This window comes from Lacerta agilis, chromosome 17 (genome assembly GCF_009819535.1).
Source record: "Lacerta agilis isolate rLacAgi1 chromosome 17, rLacAgi1.pri, whole genome shotgun sequence".
Classification (NCBI taxonomy): Eukaryota; Metazoa; Chordata; class Lepidosauria; order Squamata; family Lacertidae; genus Lacerta; species Lacerta agilis.
In genome coordinates, this window is record NC_046328.1 from 25,854,222 (window position 1) to 25,875,322 (window position 21,101).

The window sequence follows — 21,101 nt, forward strand, 5'->3', positions numbered from 1 at the left end:
TTGCATGCACCTGGGCACAATGCTGACATCTCCAGTTAGGGTTGGGAAAGATCTCTGGGCTGAAACTATGGAGAGTTGGACTAATGGTGCTGTCTCTTGTGCCCCTACCCGCTTCCTTGTGATTCTGACCACTGCCACATAAATTAATCTGGAATAACTGATTCCCCCTCCCCAGCGCCGTCTTAAAGGGATCGGGCGCCCTGGCGCAACGATCCCTCGGCACCCCCGGTGGGCCACCTCTCCGCCCACGTCCCTCCCGCGCTGGCCGCCCCTCGGGAGAGGGGGTGGCCGAGCGGGGGATGAGGGGCGTGGTGCTGCAAGCCGGCCGCCCTCCGGAGCCCCAGCTGGAGCGCTGGGAAGGGCGCGCAAAGCCCCGCGCAGCTCCAGCGCCACGCCCCTCATCCCCCGAGGGGCGGCCAGCGTGGGAGGGAGGTGGGCGAGCGGGGGATGAGGGGCGTGCGCTGGAGCGGCGCGGGGCTTGGCGCGCCCTTCCCAGCGCTCCAGCTGGGGCTCCGGAGGGCAGCCGGCTTGTAGCTTGCCCGCTGGCGCGTGAGCGCTCGCCCGCCCGCCCATGGGGGCGGGCGCGGGTTGGGGAGGGAGCACCCGGTATGCCGGCGGGCTCGTGGGGGCGCCCCTGGGGGGCCTGGCGCCCTGGTGCACCGCGCCACCCAGCCCCTATTATGAGACGGCCCTGCCCCTCCCCTTGCCTTGCAAAACATTAAGGTGGTTGCTCTCAACCCAGGTAACCTTTTTCCAGGACCACCAAATATCCAGGTTAAGAAGCATACCAGAGACACCTAGAGGTCACAGGCAAGCACGCTCAAGGAAGCTGAGTTGCAACAGCTCCTGGAAAAGCCATGGTCTGCTGCCTCTGTCCAAACTCCCTTCTAATTTGCATTTCTAAAGTAAGCAAGTAAGGCACCAGGCTCCTTCTAGAAGGGTTAAGCCAAGATATGATCACTGAAAATGTCAGTCCTTCCTCCGCATTCGCCCCAGGCCAGATCAGGTGTCTCTTTCTTGGAGAGATCTCCAGCCCATCCTCTACTCATGCTCCGAAAGATTCCAATTGCACTTCTCAGAGATGGGCCCTAAAACCTCCCTCTTCCTCCTCCCTCTTCTTGGCCAGTCATAAGAGCAGATGTGCCCTGTGCTTGCTAAATTGGAGGCATTTTACCTGCACAGCTTTTACTGCTGCTGAAGCTCAAAACCAATGCAAGACTATTGAGTAGGTAAATCATATTTCCAGTCTGTTGTATGATTTCTTTGTTAAGTGGGATAAGAACTGGGGAAGCCAGCTTAATTCGTAGCTGGACTTAATTAAAAGAAGGCTTCACGGCCTATTCCTACATGCTTCAATTTTGCTGCTAAGGGACTTTTAAAACTCTGTACAACTCACACACATTGGGGCCTGGAGGAATAAAATGCAATTAATATATCCTCTCCTACCTATTAAAACCCATCCCACACTCCTTCATCCCCTTCTTTGTCTGACACATGTGACCCTAGTCGGTATCCAGTTTCCCTCTGACACCCCCTTTGTCTCTTCTCCTCCTCTTCCCTTGAACCAGTCTCACTGTATATGCTGGTTTTCCTCTGTGTTCCCAGATAGACTTTTCAGAATATATTTAGCTCGAAAACCCAATACTGCTCTTTCAAACATAGCCTATCATTAGCACGCTGGTTATTGATTTCGTTTAACGCCTTTGGTAAATATGCTGATTCCCTTTTTTGCTACAACAAAATTGATTCTGGGTCTGTCTCCGAGGGCCTTGTTAACCCTTGGGGTGCCAAACGATAGAGTACACCCAGGTCTCAACATCAAAAGATCCTCCCCAAAAGGGGTGCCAGGACTGCACATGAGAACAACAGGCTTGCAGGCAAATGCAAACCTTGTTAACACCCACCACAAGCCCTCTCCCATGGCACACACAGCTGTCCACAGCTCCACTAGAGCAGGCATGGCCAAACTTGGCCCTCCAGCTGTTTTGGAACTACAATTCCCATCATCTCTGACCACTGGTCCTGTTAGCTAGGGATGATAGGAGTTGTAGTCCCAAAACAGCTGGAGGGCCAAGTTTGGCCATGCCTGCACTAGAGGCACGTAGCCATCTGCAGCCAGAGGAGGCCCCAGCAAAAAGATGCACCATACACAGACACTGTCCCTTGCCTGCAGGGTTGTGGTTGCACTGTTCTACTGCGAGGGGGAGGGAGAAAGTTGTCCACGGTGTTTGGTGTGCACACCACACAAAAACAGGAAACGCTATTCTGGGCCACAGAGGGGAGATGCATGAGCCAAAGTTTCATGCTCCTGTGAATGTTTCAAAATCATGCAACCCAACAGCGACAAGACAAACTGTTCACCACTCCAGTGAACTGCTCCCTCTTCCTGGACATCCCATAACACACGCAGACAGAGACACAGATTAAGGCTTTTGAAGCACACAAGGTTCCTTTCTTTGCAGGGCACTCTTGTAGTTTGCAATTGTACACACCTTCACCCACTAACATCACCTAAAGCAGCAGCTAGGGATGTGGGTGGCGCTGTGGGTTAAACCACTGAGCCTAGGGCTTGCCGATCAGAAGGTCGGCGGTTCAAATCCCCGTGACGGGGTGAGCTCCCGTTGCTCGGTCCCTGCTCTTGCCAACCTAGCAGTTCAAAAGCATGTCAAAGTGTAAGTAGATAAATAGGTACTGCTCCAGCGGGAAGGTAAACGGTGTTTCCGTGCACTGCTCTGGTTCACCAGAAGCGGGCTTAGTCATGCTGGCCACATGACCCGGAAAAACTGTCTGCGGACAAACATCGGCTCCCTCGGCCAGTAAAGCGAGATGAGTGCCGCAACCCCAGAGTCGTCCGCAACTGGACCTAACGGTCAGGGGTCCCTTTACCTTTACCTTTAAAGCAGCAGCTATATCCAAGTGGTCCATACACACAGGTAGGCATTATTCAAATTAGTGTGTAACAGTGCTCTCTTTCCCCCTCCCCACGTGCACACACACACACACACTATCTAATGTATCTGTCTTTCTATCTATCGATCTATCTATCTAGTCTTTCAGAAGAGAGGGGCTAGAAATTGGTTAACACACCAATGAACAAGGACATACAGAAGTACTGCTTCCACCTTTAGCCCATTTCATCTAGAAACATGGCAAGGGGGAGTTGCACGGCCATGCAAGGCCAGTAGGTCTGCCCCAATCGGAGGTGGCCTGAAGAAGCACTATCTCTCTCTCTGCATAAACATGTAGGCAGCAAGCTTTTAGGAAGGGCATCTGTGGCACAAAGCGGATTATAACCACTCTTGCAGAATGTGCCTTAAGAGTCACAAACAACATGGAACGGGGATGTCATGGGGATGGCATCGCATGTACAGCACCTGCCTCCAGCACTGAATGCACATTGTCACTCAGCATCTATGGACCCTACGTCAGCATGCCATGACCACTGAGCATGCTCAGTTCACATTGGGCTTCTTCTTTTTTTAAGTTATAATGCACACTAAGTATTATTTTTTTTGTAAAACTTCTGCAAACCCCAGGAGTTCCCTCAAGCGGTGGGCCCTTCTCGGCCACATTAGCAGTGGCAAATTTTAAAGAAATGCATCAATCAACATCAGATTTAATAATAATAATAATAATAATAATAATAATAATAATATTAATAGGTACCTATAGCAAAATATTCAGTGCTTGAATTTCTCTCCTCCCAGACTTTTGTAGGAAAGAGTGCCGAAGTTTAAGGCTGCGGCCCTAGGTGCAATTTCCTTGGAATAGGCTCCAATACGCACAGTGGGATTTACTTTCACTCTGATTGCCACCCACCATTTTGCAGACCCAGCTAAAGGGGATCAGCACCGTAATGTAATTTCATGGGCGACTTGGGCTGTTGGTCTTGGGTGGCATCAAACAAGCCATGTGGAAACCGAAAGTCCCGATCATCATGAAGCACATGCAATGGCTCCAACACAGCAGCTTTCTCCCACCTGGTGCCCCTCCAGATGTTATGGGTCGCTGATGGGGGTGGTAGTCCAAAACACCTGGAGGGGCAGCACATTGGCAAAAGCTTTAGCAGACAGTGGTGGATGCCTAGGTGCCAAAGGGCAGGCAGCAACAGAGCTGTTGAATGTGGGGCAACTTAAGTGGATGTGGGCAAAAGCAAGCCTCTGGGTTTCACCAAACTCTTCAGCCACGTTACTAGGAAACAAAGCTGCAATTAGCAATATTGGCCTTAAGGGAACAAGAAGTGCCACTGTTTCCCAGTCACTTCCACTTATGCGGACGCCAAAAGCCTGCTTACTCTATGGCAACATAAATAAGGTAAGCCAAGCAAAGAGGACCCATTTAACCTAATTTGCACTCCTAATTCAGCCGCAGGCACACAGAGGCTTTGGGGTTGGGGGAATGGAGGAAAGGGAGGGTTTACACTGACCTTTTGATGTCTGGTGCACCTCACTGGCTCCTCTCCCAGCCCCCCCTTCCGAGTACAGTAGGGACCCTACTGGAGAAGCAGAACCACAGCATTAGGGAAGAAAGGCCAGAAGCCCCTGACCCACCCCAGGCACAGCGCATCAGCCCCACATGTGCCTGGATACCAGTGACAGGCTGAACCTCCCAGAGTGCAAGAGAAGAACGATCCGTTCCAAAATTAGACTTCTGGGATAAGATGGTTGCAGGTAAACACACACTCACTCTCCTCCCCCCCTCCAATGTTTCAAATGGTTTGGTAGGAGCAGGAACATCATTTAAGAAGAGGCAGCCACCTGTCAGGGATGCTGCGGTGGCATCCTGCACAGTAGACCCTACATTGACCAAGCAGCTGAACCAAATGATCTCCAAGGTCACACCCAACTCTTTATTCTATTATTTCGGCAGTAGTTAAGAACTTCCTGGTGGTAAGAGCCGCCCAGTGGTGGAACAGGCTACCTTAGGAGGTAGTGGAGGCTTTTCAACGGAGGTTGTCAGGGATTATTTTGCTGTGATTCTTGCATAGAAGGGGGCTGGGCTAGATGATCCTTGAGGGTCCCTTCCAACTCTACAGTTCTATGATTCTGTGACTTCTCCCCACCACCACTCACTCACTCACGCACACACTTTGTATTTTGATAATATGAATGCTTGCTGCAAGTTGCTTTGGGTACAGCACACTCACCCTGGAAAGGGGCCATACAAATAAACACAATCAATATGCTTATATGCAAGTCAAACTGGCTCTACTGGGGGAGCCACCTGAGACCTTGCTTCTCCACCCTGCCCTCCATTTCAGAGCTAATTCTGGTTATCTGGTTAAGTCGTCCTGACTACGGTTTGCCCAACTCACCCTTTGCAAACCCATTTAGGACCGGGGTTGCAAACCAGTTTGTGCCAACTGTGGCTATAGAAAATGCTGGCTCAAATGGAATGCCAGCTATAAATAGTGTTATGAGCTGGGGTGCGTGCAGGCATCCCTCAAAGTACTGGGTACCAGATTCCTCCCCCTCCCCGACCAATAATTTCTAGAGACAGTGAATGTGCAAAATTACTAAATGCTTGAAAGTTTTCGCCTGGGTGTGAGACAGCTCAGCAGTGTAAAAATGCAGGCTGAATCAGTTTCCTGGGCAGGAATCGCCTGGGAAGAAGAACCATAATGTACCATAGTTCAAAAGAAGGGAATGGTTGACCTACACGAGCAGTTACCCTGTGCCAGGCACCAGAGGAGCGTGAGCGCTTCCTCCCATGAGGGGATGGTGAACAAAGACCAGGTATAGGATTTTAGTGTAAGCTGGGAGGGGGAAGTTCCAAGTGGACAGTGGGTGGTGATGTAAACTGAAGGAAATCTGTGGCGTTTTTAAAGAGAGGTTTGAAAATAGGGGCAGGGAGAGGCTGGGCTGGCTGGGAGAAGCTGCACAGAGAGACTGGGGAGCATGGCTGGCTTCTGCTCTGGACCCAAGTTTGCTGAAGACATCAGGAGAGCAACAAGAGACGCTCCTGGGGTGTAATATTCCGCAATCCCTCCACCAAAACTCAGGTATAAATATGTGTAAATAAACCACAGACTCCACAGTGCCTAGAGTTGCCACCTTGGCTCTGGCAAAATACAGGACGGGGCTGGGCGGTTGGTGAACTATTTCACACAAACACACGCACGCACGCAATCTGGTGACTTCAAAGCAATCCATTACAATCTACAGGATGGCCCCTCTGGAATTTGTCACACATGCATGTGCATGCAGACATACACAAGAATTTGCAAATCTGTCTGCGCTTGGCTACCCAGAGCTTAAATACACGCCCTTTCACACACATACATTTGGAGAGGATCCCTAACTTGGCAGAGACAGAGAAAGAGAGAAAGTTCTGAAACAGAGGACAAAACTGTTATCGATGCAGGACATAGTGTTTTACACTGAAATACGGGACAATCTTGTATTATACAGGGCAGCTGGCAACCCTAAAGGAACGCAAACCCCTGGAATTTTCACACACTGCTCAGCAGAGATTGGGGTGGCCGATGACAATCTCAGAGAGGCATGTGTGGTGGTGCCACAGAGCCGCCCTCTCAACACTGGCACTACCGGCTTGCCTGGGTAGGGCTGAGGCAGAAGGAGGCAGTGAGGCTGGGGCACCAGATTGGCCCTGACACACACACCCCCAATGCCCTGCCCCACTCAGGTAAGCTGTAGTGGCATCTAGTGCTGAGAGTTGGCTTCGCCCTCCCCCCTTCTACAAACAACAGGCTACAATAGTTATTATAATTATTTATAATATATGTAACCAAAGAGAGAGAGATGTAAAATCTCCCAAATGTTTGAAGCCATGGGGGTGAGGGTGGGGGTGGGACTGTTGTTTTCAGGGGGGGGGAACACTGGGATTTGGGGGATTAAAAAATAATACATAATAATAATCAGTACCATTTTCTAGCACTCTCTAAATATCCACAGTCACTTCGTTCACATAAACCGCATTGTGCATAACTTGTTTTTACCACAGAAGTATTGTGTCTGGTTTATCAAAAGTACAGTTTCTTCAGACAATATTACAAACTGAATTTGTAAGTTTTTGTTGTAAATGGAGCTACAAGCTGCTGTACCATAAAGGAACCTCTTTGGCATCTCTTTAGTTTTGCTAGTTTATGAGGAGCCAGCAAAAAACAGTAAAAGCAGAATCTGTCCACATTCTAGTAAAACAAATTATTTAATATTCTGAAAATTATTGTGTCTCCTTCAGTCCTCCACAGTGTCAAGTAAACATAAAGCACTCTCATTTTCCCACAATTTATGGTGTTTTAAACTGGGGGGGTGGGACGCGGGTGACGCTGTGGGTTAAACCACAGAGCCTAGGGCTTGGCGACCAGAAGGTCAGCGGTTCAAATCCCCGCGACGGGGTGAGCTCCCGTTGTTGGGTCCCTGCTCCTGCCCACCTAGCAGTTCGAAAGCACGTCAAAGTGCAAGTAGATAAATAGGTGCCGCTCCGGCGGGAAGGTAAACGGCATTTCCGTGCGCTGCTCTGGTTTCGCCAGAAGCGGCTTAGTCATGCTGGCCACATGACCCAGAAGCTGTACACCGGCTCCCTCGGCCAATAAAACAAGATGAGCACCGCAATCCCAGAGTTGTCCGCGACTGGACCTAACCATCAGGGGTCCCTTTACCTTTACCTAAACTGGGGAGGTATTGTTTTTGTTTGGTACTATGATATGTATTTTTGTGTTTTTACATTGCAAACCGCCCTGTGATTCCTGGATGAAGGGCAGTATGGAAAGTTAACAAATAAGTAAATAAATAAATAGAGCTGAAAAAAAGAGAGGAGAGGGAACAAAATTCTGTGAACCCTACACGAAATTTATTCAGTCTCTTTCTCTTAGCTATCACTCATTCTCTCTTTTCAGTTACTTCATATTTGTCATCACATTCTCCATGGACTTCTTAAAACTGAAGGTTTGCCCAGACTGTAACAAGCTTCTACCCTTTCACATAACAGGTGTTTATTCCTGCGACTGTAAGTTATTTTCAACTTTTCCATCGTTGTGTTTTAATAGTTGTAACCTGCTCTGGAACATTAGGGTGAAGGGCGAGTAAATTATAATTTACATGATTTGTTATATTTCCAAACTTGGACCAGTTTCTTTCACATGCCGCAGAAGATGGAGCAATCCGAAGTAGGTAACAAGCAAAAGGAGATAGAGGTTGTGTTGTTGTGGAAAGGCTTTGCCCTCATGTTGCAAGAGGGATATGTTTGGCAGAATCCCAGACAGCCTTCCTCAGCCAGATACCTAAAGATGTTCAGATCTCTGCAACACTGGAATGTAGCTGTCCAACATCAAGCCCTAAGTGTGCTGCTTGTTTTGTTATCCGGTCAAATGCAGATGCAGTGCTATCATCACGGACAATCATCTGCCTTTGAATCATGGGTCCAACAGAATCTGCAGCAGCGTGAATTGGATGGCAACAAATTTGTGTTGCTCTGTGCCTTTCTGCTACCCTCAGACATTTGAGGCCTAGTCAAGAGAAGGCACTGGGTCCTTCTTCCTCCCCTTGTGACGGTGATCAAGAGCAGGCATAGGCAAGCTCGGCCCTCCAGATGTTTTGGGACTACAATTCCCATCAGCCCTGACCACTCGTCCTGTTAGCTAGGGATGGTGGGAGTTGTAGGCCAAAAACATCTGGAGGGCTGAGTTTGCCTATCCCTGGTCAAGAGGCAGAAATGCACCCCACTCAGCATACAAGCTTGCATGACCTCAGTGCACATGAATTGTAATGAGTCAATACTGTACACAGTCTTACTTGAAAGTCTTCCCGTTAAAACAGTTTTGGAAATCATTTTGGAGGACTAAATATATGAACACCTCATCTTAAAGATTGTGTTCATCATTCTAGAAGAAAATATTTCATCATCCATTCCCCCCCCCCCCAGTTTTTCAAGAAAAAGCAAACAAAAGGTTTTTTGGCGGGGAGGATAGAGAACCCCCCCAAAAAAATATATTCAGGGCCTTCACATCTCTAGAAAGGGGTGGAGAATGCAAGTATTTTATGCATTTATTATTTAATCACCTGCCACATATTTTGTACATTGCTTTGAGAAGTAAGTTAAAAACACAGAAGATAACAGCAGGTAAACAATGCAAAGTAGAAACCCTCGGCAGAGACACTCCCCATCCAGCTGTGAAAGCTTGCTGGAACAAAAACATTTTCTGCAAAGGACTCTAGTGTGTTGCTTTTGAATGTGCGTCTCCTGTAAGCATATTAAGTCTAATTTCTGTTTGCCGAGTATGTGCTCTACTTTATTTCTTTTCTTTTTTTCATTTAGACCATTGATATTCCAAGTCATAATCTTTATATCCATTGTTAACTTTATTTATTATAGAGTACTTTTTGTTTAAAAAGAAAGAAAAAATAAAAAAGAGAGAAAGTGAGAAGAGAACCCAAAAAGACTGAGTCTTACTAAATAAAATTTCTCAAGGGCTTAAACAGAACAGGAGCAGCCACACTAAAAGCCCTGCTCCAAGTCACTGGGGAATGGGCTTCTGATATTCTGGGGATTTGAAGGAGAAGCTCTCCAGCAGAAGGCAATGACTCACTGCGTGTATAAGGGGGAAAAGTGGTAACCTGGTCCTAAGCTGTATTGAACCTTATATGTTACTACCAACCCCGCAGAACTTGGCTCTGCAGTAGATTGGCAGCCAGTGCAAATCTCACAAGCAGGGTGTTGTATGCAAGTGACAATTTGCCCCCCAAATCAACCTAGCTGTTGTTTTCCACACCAGCTGCACCCTCTGGACCAACCTCAATCGTAGCCCCAAATAGAGCAAACTGCAGCAATCCAACCTGCACAGGTCAAGCTATTGTCCAGACCCTGAAACTGATTAAAGTTTCTCCAAGAAGAAGCACTTTACTGGGGCCACAGGGAAGCAGCTACATTTGACAGGGAGTGGAAGTTAATGCCCCCCAGGAGACCATAATGACATGGGATGTCAGTGGTTCCCCATAGGACCCCACTCATCAACCCCTGGCAATGCTGAACCTCTGTCAAAGGAGCACTGTGCTTCCTTGGCAAGCAGAGGCCACCGCTCCCCACCTGGGAGGAGGAACCAAGCACTATGACGTTCTCTGGATCCAGACCTGCTGGGCTCCAGCAAAAGGCGGGGTTGGCAGGGGCTGCCATAGAAACTCTCAGCCTGTGCATCTTAATTGTTGGTGTCAGAGCTCAGGGCGGGAGGCAGGTGCCTCACCCAGTCTTACAAAGGAACGTAAAAGCCGCCTTGTGCTGAGTCAGACCATTAGGTCCCTCTAGCTCAGTATTGTCTACACTGGCTGGCAGTAGCTCTCCAGCGTTTCAAGCAGGGATGGGTTGTGGGTTTGAGCCCCATGTTGGGCAAACAATGCCTGCATTGAAGGGGGTTGGATAGCTGAAGCATGGCAGATCTCTTTATACCCAAGTGCAGGCATAGGCAAACTTGGCCCTCCAGATGTTTTGAGACTACAATTCCCATCATCCCTGACCACTGGTCCTGTTAGCTAGGGATCATGGGAGTTGTAGTCCCAAAACATATGGAGGGCCGAGTTTGCTTATGCCTGTCCAAGTGGATAGCACAGTTGGTTAGAGCGTAGTGCTGATAATGCCAAGGTTGTAGGTTCGATCCCCGTATGGGACAGCTGCATATTCCTGCATTGCAGAGGACTGAACTAGATGATGATCCTCAGGGTCCCTTCCAACTCTATGATTCTCTGCCAGTCCTACTTGAGAGATGCCAGCAGGGATTAAATGTGGGACCTTCCGCATGCAAAGCAGATGCTCTACCTCTGAGCTACGGCCCTTCCCCCAGCCAGGCCTCAGGGTAGCTGAGCTGTTCCCTTGCTGGAGTAGCAGGAGGGTCACTAGCCAAGTCCCTGCTCTGGTCTGGCAGGAACAGACAGCAGGGGAGGAGCATGTGATTCCTGTACTGCAGGGGGTTGGACTCGATGACTCTTTGGTTCCCCTTCCAACTCTACAATTCTATGATCAGCACTGATATGCTGCCTTTGGGTTTCCCCTGGTGGCTCTCAGGCTATTGCTGGACCACAAGTCCCAGCATCCCTGACCATTGGCCATGATGGCTGCCTTTGAGAATGTGGTAGCCCACCTACACCCTGATGATATAAGCAACAACACCAATCAGAACTAAACACAAACAATGGCAGAAATGCAACCGATCATTCTGAAAGGCAGATTATCCAAAACCACCCAACGTTAGACCACAACAGACAGTTCTCCTGTCTGAGGCAAATTCTTAACAAAATGCCTGAAAGAGGTGTTTAAAAGATCAGTAGCACAGCTTTGTAATGAGAGGATAGTACACTCTGGTGAATTTTATGTTTCACTCCATGTAGTTTTGACAGCTGGGATAGATCAGTTGGTAGAGCATGAGACTCTTAATGTCAGGGCTGTGGGTTCAAGCCCCACATTGGGCAAAGGAGTCCCACATTGCAGGGGGTTTCTCTATAAGTGTGCCCTTCTGCATACCAGGCAGGTGACCTGCCATGGAACTCCATCCCTCACCTGCTGGATCCAGCTAGAATACTGAAATGCTTTTCAACGGCTCCTGACACATGTCTATCATTGTGGAGAATGGGCTGGGCTTGGGAGACCTGGATTCAAAATCTCACTTGGCCACAAAGGTCACATTGAGCTCTGGGGGAGTGGGGCACAAATGCATTCAAATATATTTGGAGGGGTGCGGCAGCTACTGTTTCTTTGTGAAACCAGCAACCATCATTCCTTCCTTCACAACCTTCAAGTTAGACTGCTGCAAAACTAGCATTCACGGGGCTGCCCTTGATGACAACCTGAGCTATCCAGATGGTAAAGAGCAGAGGTGGACAACTTTTTTTTTTCTCTTGAGGGCCACACCCCCTCCAGAACAGTCTGTTGAGGGCCTCTTGGCAGCAGTGGGCAGGGCTGAAGCCCCCTTTTTCTGCCATCCCTCTCCCAGTTAAGCAAACTGCAAGAAGAGGAACAGATCGATCTCGCAAAGAGGTCTGAACTCATGGCTTACAGGGGATTTTTGGAATTGGGCCCAAGGGCTGCTGCGTCATATGGCCCATCCCTAGAGTGGAAGAATATAGTGACACATGCACCCTCAGCGATCCAGGAACAGCTCGCAAATTCCCTGCCCCAGGATATTCATTTGGCTTCCATTCTGGCAGTGTTTCAACACCAGAAAAAATAAATATATAGGTCTGAAGGTCTGGCTAACTACCTGATCTGGTGTTTTGCTTTTTTATTCTTATTTTTGGCCCTGCTCTTCTTCTTTTCACCGGCTGTGTTGTTGTTTGCGTTTTTAAATACATTGTCTGTTTCTAATTATTATTATTATTATTATTATTATTATTAATACCTAATTCAATCCTAAACACCAATCATTAGTATCGATTGTGAAGAGCATCCCTGACAAAATCAGGACCTGCTCCAGTCGGACTGTCCCTCCTTCCCCATTTTAAATGTTATTCATCATTTGCTGCGGTACTTTAAAATAGTAAACTATATTGGGTGGCTTTGCAGAAAGGCAGTATATAAATGCAATGGGGGAAAATGAATGATATCTTCCTGCAAAGAATCCAGAGTTCCCTATGAAGAGGGATTGACGGTTAAACCACTCTGGAAACTATAGCTCTGTGAGGGAAATGAAGGGGGACTCCTAACAACTCTCAGCGCTCATAATAAACTACAGTTCCCATGATTCTTTGGGGGAAGAAGCCATTACTAATTAAAGCGGTATCATAGTGTTTTAAACACCTGGTGGCGGATGTGACCCTGACACCCTGTACATGGAAGTGATTCTTTCCCCCTCTGTAATCTCTTCATGCCAACCCTACAGCTCTGAACCTGGTTTACTGTCGCTTCCAAGGTCAAAGAGGGAACAAGTGCCCCTAGCAAAAGAATATCCAACTCCAGGGGCCTAGAATTTCGAGGATCCTTGTGGGGAGGGGGTAGGGACCTGCTGGAGCCCCAGACCCCTAGCAGGGGTCCCACAGGACAGCCTCTTGCCCTGGGCCTCCCCTGAAATGCTGGTTGGACAAGTTTGGGCAGCTGCCATTTTAAATTTCCCACAATGCCCTTGAGCGGCACTGGGGCATGGAGCAAAACTTAAGATGGTGGCTCCTTGGCTGCTTGACGCTGCTGCCCAGAGAAGGCCCACCAGCAGAGGAAGCCCCAAGCCCTCCTGCAGCTGGTGCCCCTGGAAAGGCAGAACAGTTAGAGGGGAGCCTCTGGCTTTGTTACGTGACAAAAGAGGACTCCATTTATGCGATTTCTGTCACGAGAGATATCCCAGGGCCACTGACGTATTTGGAAAACAAACAAGGAAACATTAGAACATAAAACTAAAGTTAATCCATCTAAAACAATTGCAACCATCTGCTAAGTCCCATGTGCCAGGGTGGCTGCTCACTCCTGAGGCCCCCTTCCTTCAGGATCCCACAGATATCCCTCATTTATAGCTCCCTGGCTATGCAGGCTGGGGTTGAGGGTGGCTGGAGCCAGAACAACACCTGGCCAAGGGGGTTCTCCTCCCCTGTCCTGGAGAGTCACCCAAAGCCACACCTGGTTATTATCCATAGAAATACTATGTTTCCTCCAGTAGGGCTGACTTCCTGCATCAAGGGTGCTATCCATAACTCGGCTCAATGTGGATGGTGAGCCCCTCGTGCCTCTTTTCATTCCCCCATGTCTGTGTGGGGTTCCCCTCCAACTGCTGCTGTCCCACACTTTCTCTCCCTTAATTCTGGAGAGTCCCTGTGTCATTGTTTCCCAAACTTACAATAATCACGTACCCCTATAGTCTTAGCAACATCTCCCTTCTCGGGAAAAGATAATTCAGGGGTAGTTTTGATAATCTCTCCAATTTGGATTTCCAGAGCAAAGGCAACCTCCAGCTTTAGGGAGGAAAATATGTGGGGCGGCAGTAGCTGGAGAACACCACATGGATGAGGGGGAATTAAAGGAGGCACTAGGGGGTCACCATCCACATTAAACCAAGATATGGGTGGGCCTCAGGCATGGCACCTGGTGGTATCCTACTTGTGGCAGAGGCCTTTTGACCTTGCACCTTTGACCCGGTAGCACCAAGATGACCAGTGAGGCCTTACATCTCATCCCATCTTCAGATTTAGGATTCTGCACTGAGTCTCGGTGGTATGTTTTCTGGCAGCCTCAGTGTAGCCGGGTGGGTGGGTATATGTGTGTATCTATCTATTTATCTATCTATCTATCTATCTATCTATCTATCTATCTATCTATCTGAAGGACACTTAGCCTGAACTAGAAACTGGGCTTTTAGTGTTTCAATCCCAGCTCTCTGGAATCAATTACTAGCTGAAGTGAGGCAGGCACACAGCGTGATGAAGTTTAGGCATCTACTGAAGACATTTTTGTCCAGGAAGGCTTTCCCTGTGGTATGACCTGCTCATTTATGGAAGATCAATTTTATATCTGATTAAATGCTTTTGTTGTTTTAAGAGCTTGTTGAATTGATTCTATTGCTTTCAGAGCTTGTGTTTCAGTGTGTTTCAGTGTTAATAAAAAACAAACAAACAAACAAAAACGAAAATAACGAACTTGATACCTCCCCGCAAAATGGGTCATATCAAAGTCAATAACCATGTTTAACACAATACAATGAAATCAGGACTGCTGGTTTATCATGGATTATGGGGCATCTGAAGCATCATTTGGTGCAGGTGCCCCAACCCCTGAAACATGGTTTGCTGCTGGCTGCTGGATCCTGGCTCACTGGGAAGAAACAAGCCCTGATCCTGAATTGGGGCACCACAGGAAACCGTGCTTAATTGACCCTCGCTAGCTTATTCCTCCCTTTCAAACCCTGGGAGGGGAGGAACAGGAGAGATCCAGCCATGTGCACAGCTCATTCCCAAGCCATCATGATAAGCCAGCAACTCTGGTTTATCACTATGCTGACGTGATGGGCATTGTGGTTCAACAGGGCAGCCCAAGGGCAGCTAAAGGGTACTAAAAATGAAACTATTTTTGGCAAGACTTTTCTGGCCCCTAAATCCCATTACATTGGGGTGTCCAGTTGATCCCTGCATCATCCAGATCCCCAAAGTGGACCAGGACATCACACCTCTCAGTCGAGCATGGTTCAAAGGAGGGCATATGTGCACAGGGATATGGTGGCAGCTTCCAGGGTGAGCTCCTGGTTTGAAGGTGGCCTTGGCCAAAGAAACCTCTAGTGGACCCCATTCTTCATCAGTACACCCTGCCAAGAGCAGCAGTTGCACACTAGGCGCAGCCACCACCCAAATTCTCTGCAATGCCCAAAAACAATGACAGTCACCATGGAATTTGTGAGAAATTAAAATGGTGTCCAGGCTGAGGTGCTTAGTACTGCTTGGAGCAGGGCAAGCCGCGTCAGTCATGGGCTCTGCCTAAGGGTGCCATGTGTCTGGGTATCCCTGAGGTTGTTGAATCACCTTCTCAAGAGACCTGGCCCAAGCCATGGTGCTTTTCAGACTTCACTCCTGGGGCTTGGTTTCTATTTATTTTAAACATTTACCAGAAGGAAAGGGGGTATGGGCTGTCCCTCGTTCCTAGTACACCTGCATTATGGTTTATTGATATTATGGTTAACGTTTCAGAATGTGAAGCCCACCCTGAAGCTTAACAACATGGCTGGCTTTGATCCGGAGGCTCCCTGACTCCAAACCACACTGGGTCAACGTAAGAAGCAGAGCAAGAGATCAAGGGCAAAGCTGGCATCGTGCCAGATTGGGAAGAAGAGAGTCTGAGAACTGAGAGGTCATCTCACAAAAATGTGGCACCTCCTGGATGGACTGCAACTTGTCTCCTCATCGATGCTACCCTTGTGCCTCTTTAAGAAGTCTAACCTCCGCGGACCGACAGGCTTTTCCACAACCAGCAAAGAGTGCTTTAATGCAAGCACTATGGCTGGTTGACTGCTCAGTTGCCCCTCTCTGGTATTCAACCTTGGGTCCCTAGATAGTCCAAACTACATTTCCCATTGGGCTAAGCTGGCTGTGCATGATGGGAATTGTAGTCCAACACCATCTAGTAGTCCAACTCTGTTTTAGAGTGATAAATGTGGCTCTCCAGACGTTGCTGGACTCCAACTCCCATCAACCCCTGAACCAGCATGGTGTCCAAGGTCAGGGGTGATGATGGGAGTTGGGCTCCAGCCACATCTGGAGGGCAACTGTGGGTTTCTCACTTCCCATCCCTTTGGCGCATGATGGTCACACAAAAGCCTTGAGCTACTATTGACCGCCACTGATTTTTTTAAAAATGGGAGTGAGGATGACAAATTCTGGGTAGAGAGCTGCCTCTCCTCTAGAGCAGAAGAAGAGTTGGCCTTTTTGAAACCAGCCTCCTTCATGCACCCCTTGTGCATGGGGATATGAGCATGGCCCCTTCTTTTCTCATCAGAGGGGGGCACACAAAGAGGGAAGCCTCCTGCTCTCCACAAAAGCAGCAATGACAAGTAAAGCACTTCCCTGCTGGACTCCACCAGGCAGCCAACCAAGTTTAGGAGGTGCCAAGCCCGATTGGCACCTTTCAGCTGAGCAGAAGGAAGCCTCCTCTCTTTCAAACCAGGGTGACCCAACAAGGGGCTCCTCCCCAAATGCTTGTTCTGAGGGAAGCCCACCCCAGTGGCGAAGGAAGCCTCTTCGGCACCCAAGGCGGGACAAACCGCCCAACTGCGTACCCACGGCGCTCATACAGATGCCACGCATGCAGCAGCCCATACCCTCGGCCGCTCTACAGCTGGGAGGGAGGCAGCGGGCCATCTTGTCACCCCACAGGGGGGCACCCAGGGTGGAATGCCCCCGCCCCCCCCTTCGTATGCCCCTGGTCCACCCCCCTCACCGGGTGGTTTCCAATGCACTTGGTTCAGATAGCAGGGCAGAAGGGGTGGGGAGGGCTGGGTAAGGGCTGCAGCAAATTCCTGCCACACTTTAGCTGGCACATCCCAGACCCACTGAGCCTTGGGTGAGGGATGCCAGTTTGTGCCCCCCAGCAGATGAATCCCCAAGAAGGCATCAGAAGCAATCAATGAAGCAAGCTTCACAAGGGGCTTGTAATAATCAGATCACCAGCATAAGTCACACAGTTCATCAAAGCACTGTAGCAGCGACGCAAGATTAAAGGCAGTTTCTTTGGCTTCCTCCCCGAAACATGTTTTTTTCCTTTTCTTTTCTAATAAACATTCACGTATAAAACACAACCAAAACATTTTCTTTTCTTTTCCCAGCTGCATAAGCGAGAAATCGAGGCGATGTCAGAAACCAACACGGGATGATGAGATGGTTCAAGCAGATGTTTGGAGGAGAAAAACCAGAAAGAGAGAGAAAGAGAGAGAGAGAGCGCAAAGGAGGGAGATGGAGAAAGAGATGGCAAAGGAGAGAGAGATGGAGAGAGGAAGAGGAGGAGGAGGAAATCAAAAACTCATTTGTGGAAAGAAACTTAAGACCATACCTTGGCTGTTTAGCGTCAGGTGAGCTGGACCTTGAAGGGGAAGGAAAGAAAAAAAGAAAGAAAGAAAAAGACGAGTCATATAAACGCACGGAAAAAAGGAGGGTTTTCCCCTCTTTGCCACAATTTAAAAGCATTTTTTAACTTGTGACAGACATCCAGGCCCCCGGGGAGATAGAGAAGGGGGAAGGTTTGAGGGTCGGATGCCGAAACAAACAGAAAGGAGAGAGGAGAAGAAACTCAAAATCCCGGACAGAGCCAGACAAAACCAAAGCAATAATAATCATAATAATCATAACAAGAGGGGAACAGGGGAAGAAAAAAAAAGAAGAAGTTTGGTTTCTTTGAGGATTAAAAAAAAAAGCATTTCGGGCAAACAGTCACATCGCCCAATGAGAGAAAATGCTTTTTTTTTCCTGGTTAAAAACAAGAAAAATGTGGGGGTGGGAGTGGGAGGGGGGAGAACCACGCAAACCAAGGCAGCCTTGAGGGGGGCGTGTGGCGTTTGCAGCCGGCAAGAATCAGGCGTGAGCGAAAACTGCTCCAGGAAGGAAAAGGGTTAGTGAAGCAAAACCAAGAGTCAATGGCTGGCCTCTCCTCCAACCGACCAGATTCCCAAAGCATGTCAGTGGGTATGAGTGGGTGCCTGGGGGCCTAACAGAAATACCCCCCCCTCCTTTCCCATCATCCCAGTTGACAATGAAACTGGGAGGAATTTCCCTTCAATAAAAAGTTTGCCCCACCATCTTGAAATTCCAACACATTTGATTAAGAGGAACTCTGCATGGAAACCACCAAGACCAGCACCCAACCCAGAGGAAGACAGAAGACGGGCCCAGGATATATGGGTGGAAATCTGTCGAGGAAAAACCACCAAACCATGGGAAGCTCCTCCAAAGGGAACCAGGCCACTCGTCCATGTACCTCAATATTACCAACTCTGACTGGCAGCATCAGCCCTCTAGGGCTTCTGGCAGGGGACATTCCCAGCCCTACCTGGAGATGCTTCCATTGTGGACTGAACCCATGAGACCTTCTGTATTGCAAAGCACACGCCCTGCCACAGAGCTATGATGCTCCTCCCCAATCACAGCAGAGCAGAATCCATACTTTACCGCCTTGGGAACACTCCCAGTGGTCGAAGGTGTGGGATGCACATTGTTCAACAAATAAGTAAGGTGTGCACTGAGAAGCTGAGAATGTTTCCCCGACTGTAAGTTAGACAGAAAGGCTAAGGCAGGCCTGTCAACAGCCACTCATCTGGTTGCTTGTGGTGATTAAGCAATTGCCTCCAGGCGATCAGGCAGGGAAGTTTGTAGCAGCTTAGCACTGGTCTGTGTGCACAGGCAGGCTGCACAGAACGACTGAGGTCCAGTAGCTGCTGAGGACTCCTTTGCAAGGCTGGGCTAAAGGAGGCTCTTAGGGGGCAAACTCGTTGAGTGCGAGCAATTGTGAAAAGGCCCCCTTCTGCCCACAGGCACGCATCCAGTGCAGATCAGAGTGCTGAACCCAGCATGCATTGACTTTGCCTGCAAGCAACCACCGCTGCCACCCTTGTGTGACAGATCAGAGTTACACACACACACACACACACACACACACACACACACACACACGGCTGAGCGACCCAGAACTGACAATGAAGAAAGCAGAGTGGCGGGATCCAGCCCTAGGGCTTACTCTTGCAATGACCCAAAGAACTTCCTGGTCCCTAGGACTGGCCCCTCATGTCCCCTGGGTCAAAGGACACAGCCCCACCTCCCTACCTGGCCCTAGGCTGCAAACAGAGCTCCCTTGATGTCAGAGTGCCCTTGTTCCACAGGGCATGTGCAAGGACACAGACATATACACCAGCGCCTATTCAGCAAGGCAGAGCAAGGATCCTCCCCACCCCCACAATGGCGTGAGCAACAAGGCCCCAACATGCAGCCCGGAGTGACAAGGAGAAGGCAGGGCTGTTGCATGCCTTTCCCCGCATGGCGGAAGGCTGCAGGTGGCATCAGAGTGAGGCAGCATTCCTATTCCTCCCATGCCACCCCTCTGCCGCCATTCATCACCACGTCAGCTCCAGACCCTGCGCTGGCAGCTGCTTCCGGAAAAAGCTCCCAATTTCATGCAAATGAGGAGTTCTCGCTCCCACCTACAATGCAGACGCACATCTGAGTCCTAATCAATCTGTCAAGCAGCTACAGGCCTAAAGTGGCTGGCACATTTGCCCCTTCTACAGTCTCAAAGGCAAACATACACGCAAGGATACAGGCAGTTGCAAAAACGTAGGTCCATCTAACTCAGTACCACCTGCACTGATAAGCAGGGTCTCTCCAGGGTTCCAGACAGCCCCACCTGGAATCGCAGAATCATAGAGGTGGAAGGAATCCCCAAAGTCATCTAGTCCAACCCCGCTGCATTGCCAGAATCACAGCTCATCTGATCACTGTTTAAAACCCTCCCATGAATCCGTCACCTTCCGAGGGAGTCCATTCCACTGCTGAACAGCTCTTACTGCCAGAAAGCTCAGTCAGAATCTCCTTTCTCAATGTTTGAATCCACTGGTTCGGGTCCTACCGTCTGAAGCAGCAGAAAGCACACGCTGGAGGTTTCACCAGCTATGGCTGGTATGCCAACTACGACCGTTCCTCACCATGGTGGTTCAAGCCCTGGTAACCTCAGTTATTTCAATGTGCTCCATGTGGAGCTGCCCTTGCGCCTGGCCTGGAAACTCCAGCTGGGGCAAGATGCTGCAGCCAGACTGTCGAGGGGGACAGACCTCTCACTACAACATGTCTCCGAGGCTGCTTAAAAGCTTGCCCTGCCTGCCCAAATGCAACCAGGACACATTTAAGGGTCCAGTATTCATTGAGAAGGCCTTTGTCAACTTGGTTCCGCTGGATCCCTTTATGCCGCAGCTCGATCACTGAGGTATTGCGGGGAGTCCGTGTTTATAAAATATATATATATACCAAAGCGGTTTACAAGAAAAGTACACAAAGCCATGCGATTACAGCCGCATACAAAGTTTAAAAAAAACCACATCCATTAACCACTGTGGAAATACTGGTAAGTATTCTTCTTTGCATGCATAGGAATGGAAAAGCTTTCAGCAGGTGTTCAAAGTTTGGCACCCAAGGGCTGCCTCTCTGTGGGTGCCACCACGGTTCAGACACAAAGCTCACATCTGCCAGGAGCCGTGCCTTCAGTAGGGCCTACTGTGAACCTAGAGTTCTGTGGAACCCCCTCCCACAGCTAATAACACTCCCCTGTTGGACTTCAGGCTCTTGAAGTTTTATTAAAAAATAATCTATAAAGCACTTTAAGTAAGTTTCTCCTAGATTTTATTGTTAGTTTCAACTGAATACATCCTGTACCCCTCCTGGACACCACTTAGAAAGTAGCACTATTCAGCAAATAATCAAACTACAAAAATTAGAATTAAAAACAGACCTCTGTCTGCTCTCTCGGGAGTCAGGCATGCTGGCTCAAAAGCTCCTCTGTCCTCCTGCAGAGTTGGGGAACTGGTGTCTATCCAGATCTTATGGGACTCTAACTCCCATCAGCCACAGTCAGCATGACCAATGGTCAGTGCCTGTGAAAGTTGTGGTTCGACAATATCTGAAGGGCCCCACAGGTTCTTCCACGCCCCAACCCAC

The 21,101-nt window shown here is 49.0% G+C and overlaps 1 protein-coding gene across 31 annotated transcripts in view; it reads right to left on the bottom strand.

The window, feature by feature from the left end:
- NRXN2 (neurexin 2) overlaps positions 1-21,101 on the bottom strand; it is a 285,739-nt gene that overhangs the window by 214,818 nt on the left and 49,820 nt on the right. For 15 of the 31 annotated variants that reach the window (XM_033136171.1, XM_033136154.1, XM_033136161.1 and 12 more), the window contains 2 exons: positions 17,458-17,487; positions 4,427-4,495 (listed from right to left, as the gene is read on the bottom strand). The exons of 6 other annotated variants lie outside the window; for them this stretch is intronic. In XM_033136171.1, the coding sequence (XP_032992062.1) occupies positions 4,427-4,495; positions 17,458-17,487 (99 nt within the window). Of the gene's footprint in view, positions 1-4,426; positions 4,496-11,190; positions 11,195-17,457; positions 17,488-21,101 lie in introns of those variants that run through there. 10 more of the 31 variants (XM_033136163.1, XM_033136181.1, XM_033136177.1 and 7 more) reach the window with 5 other exon arrangements.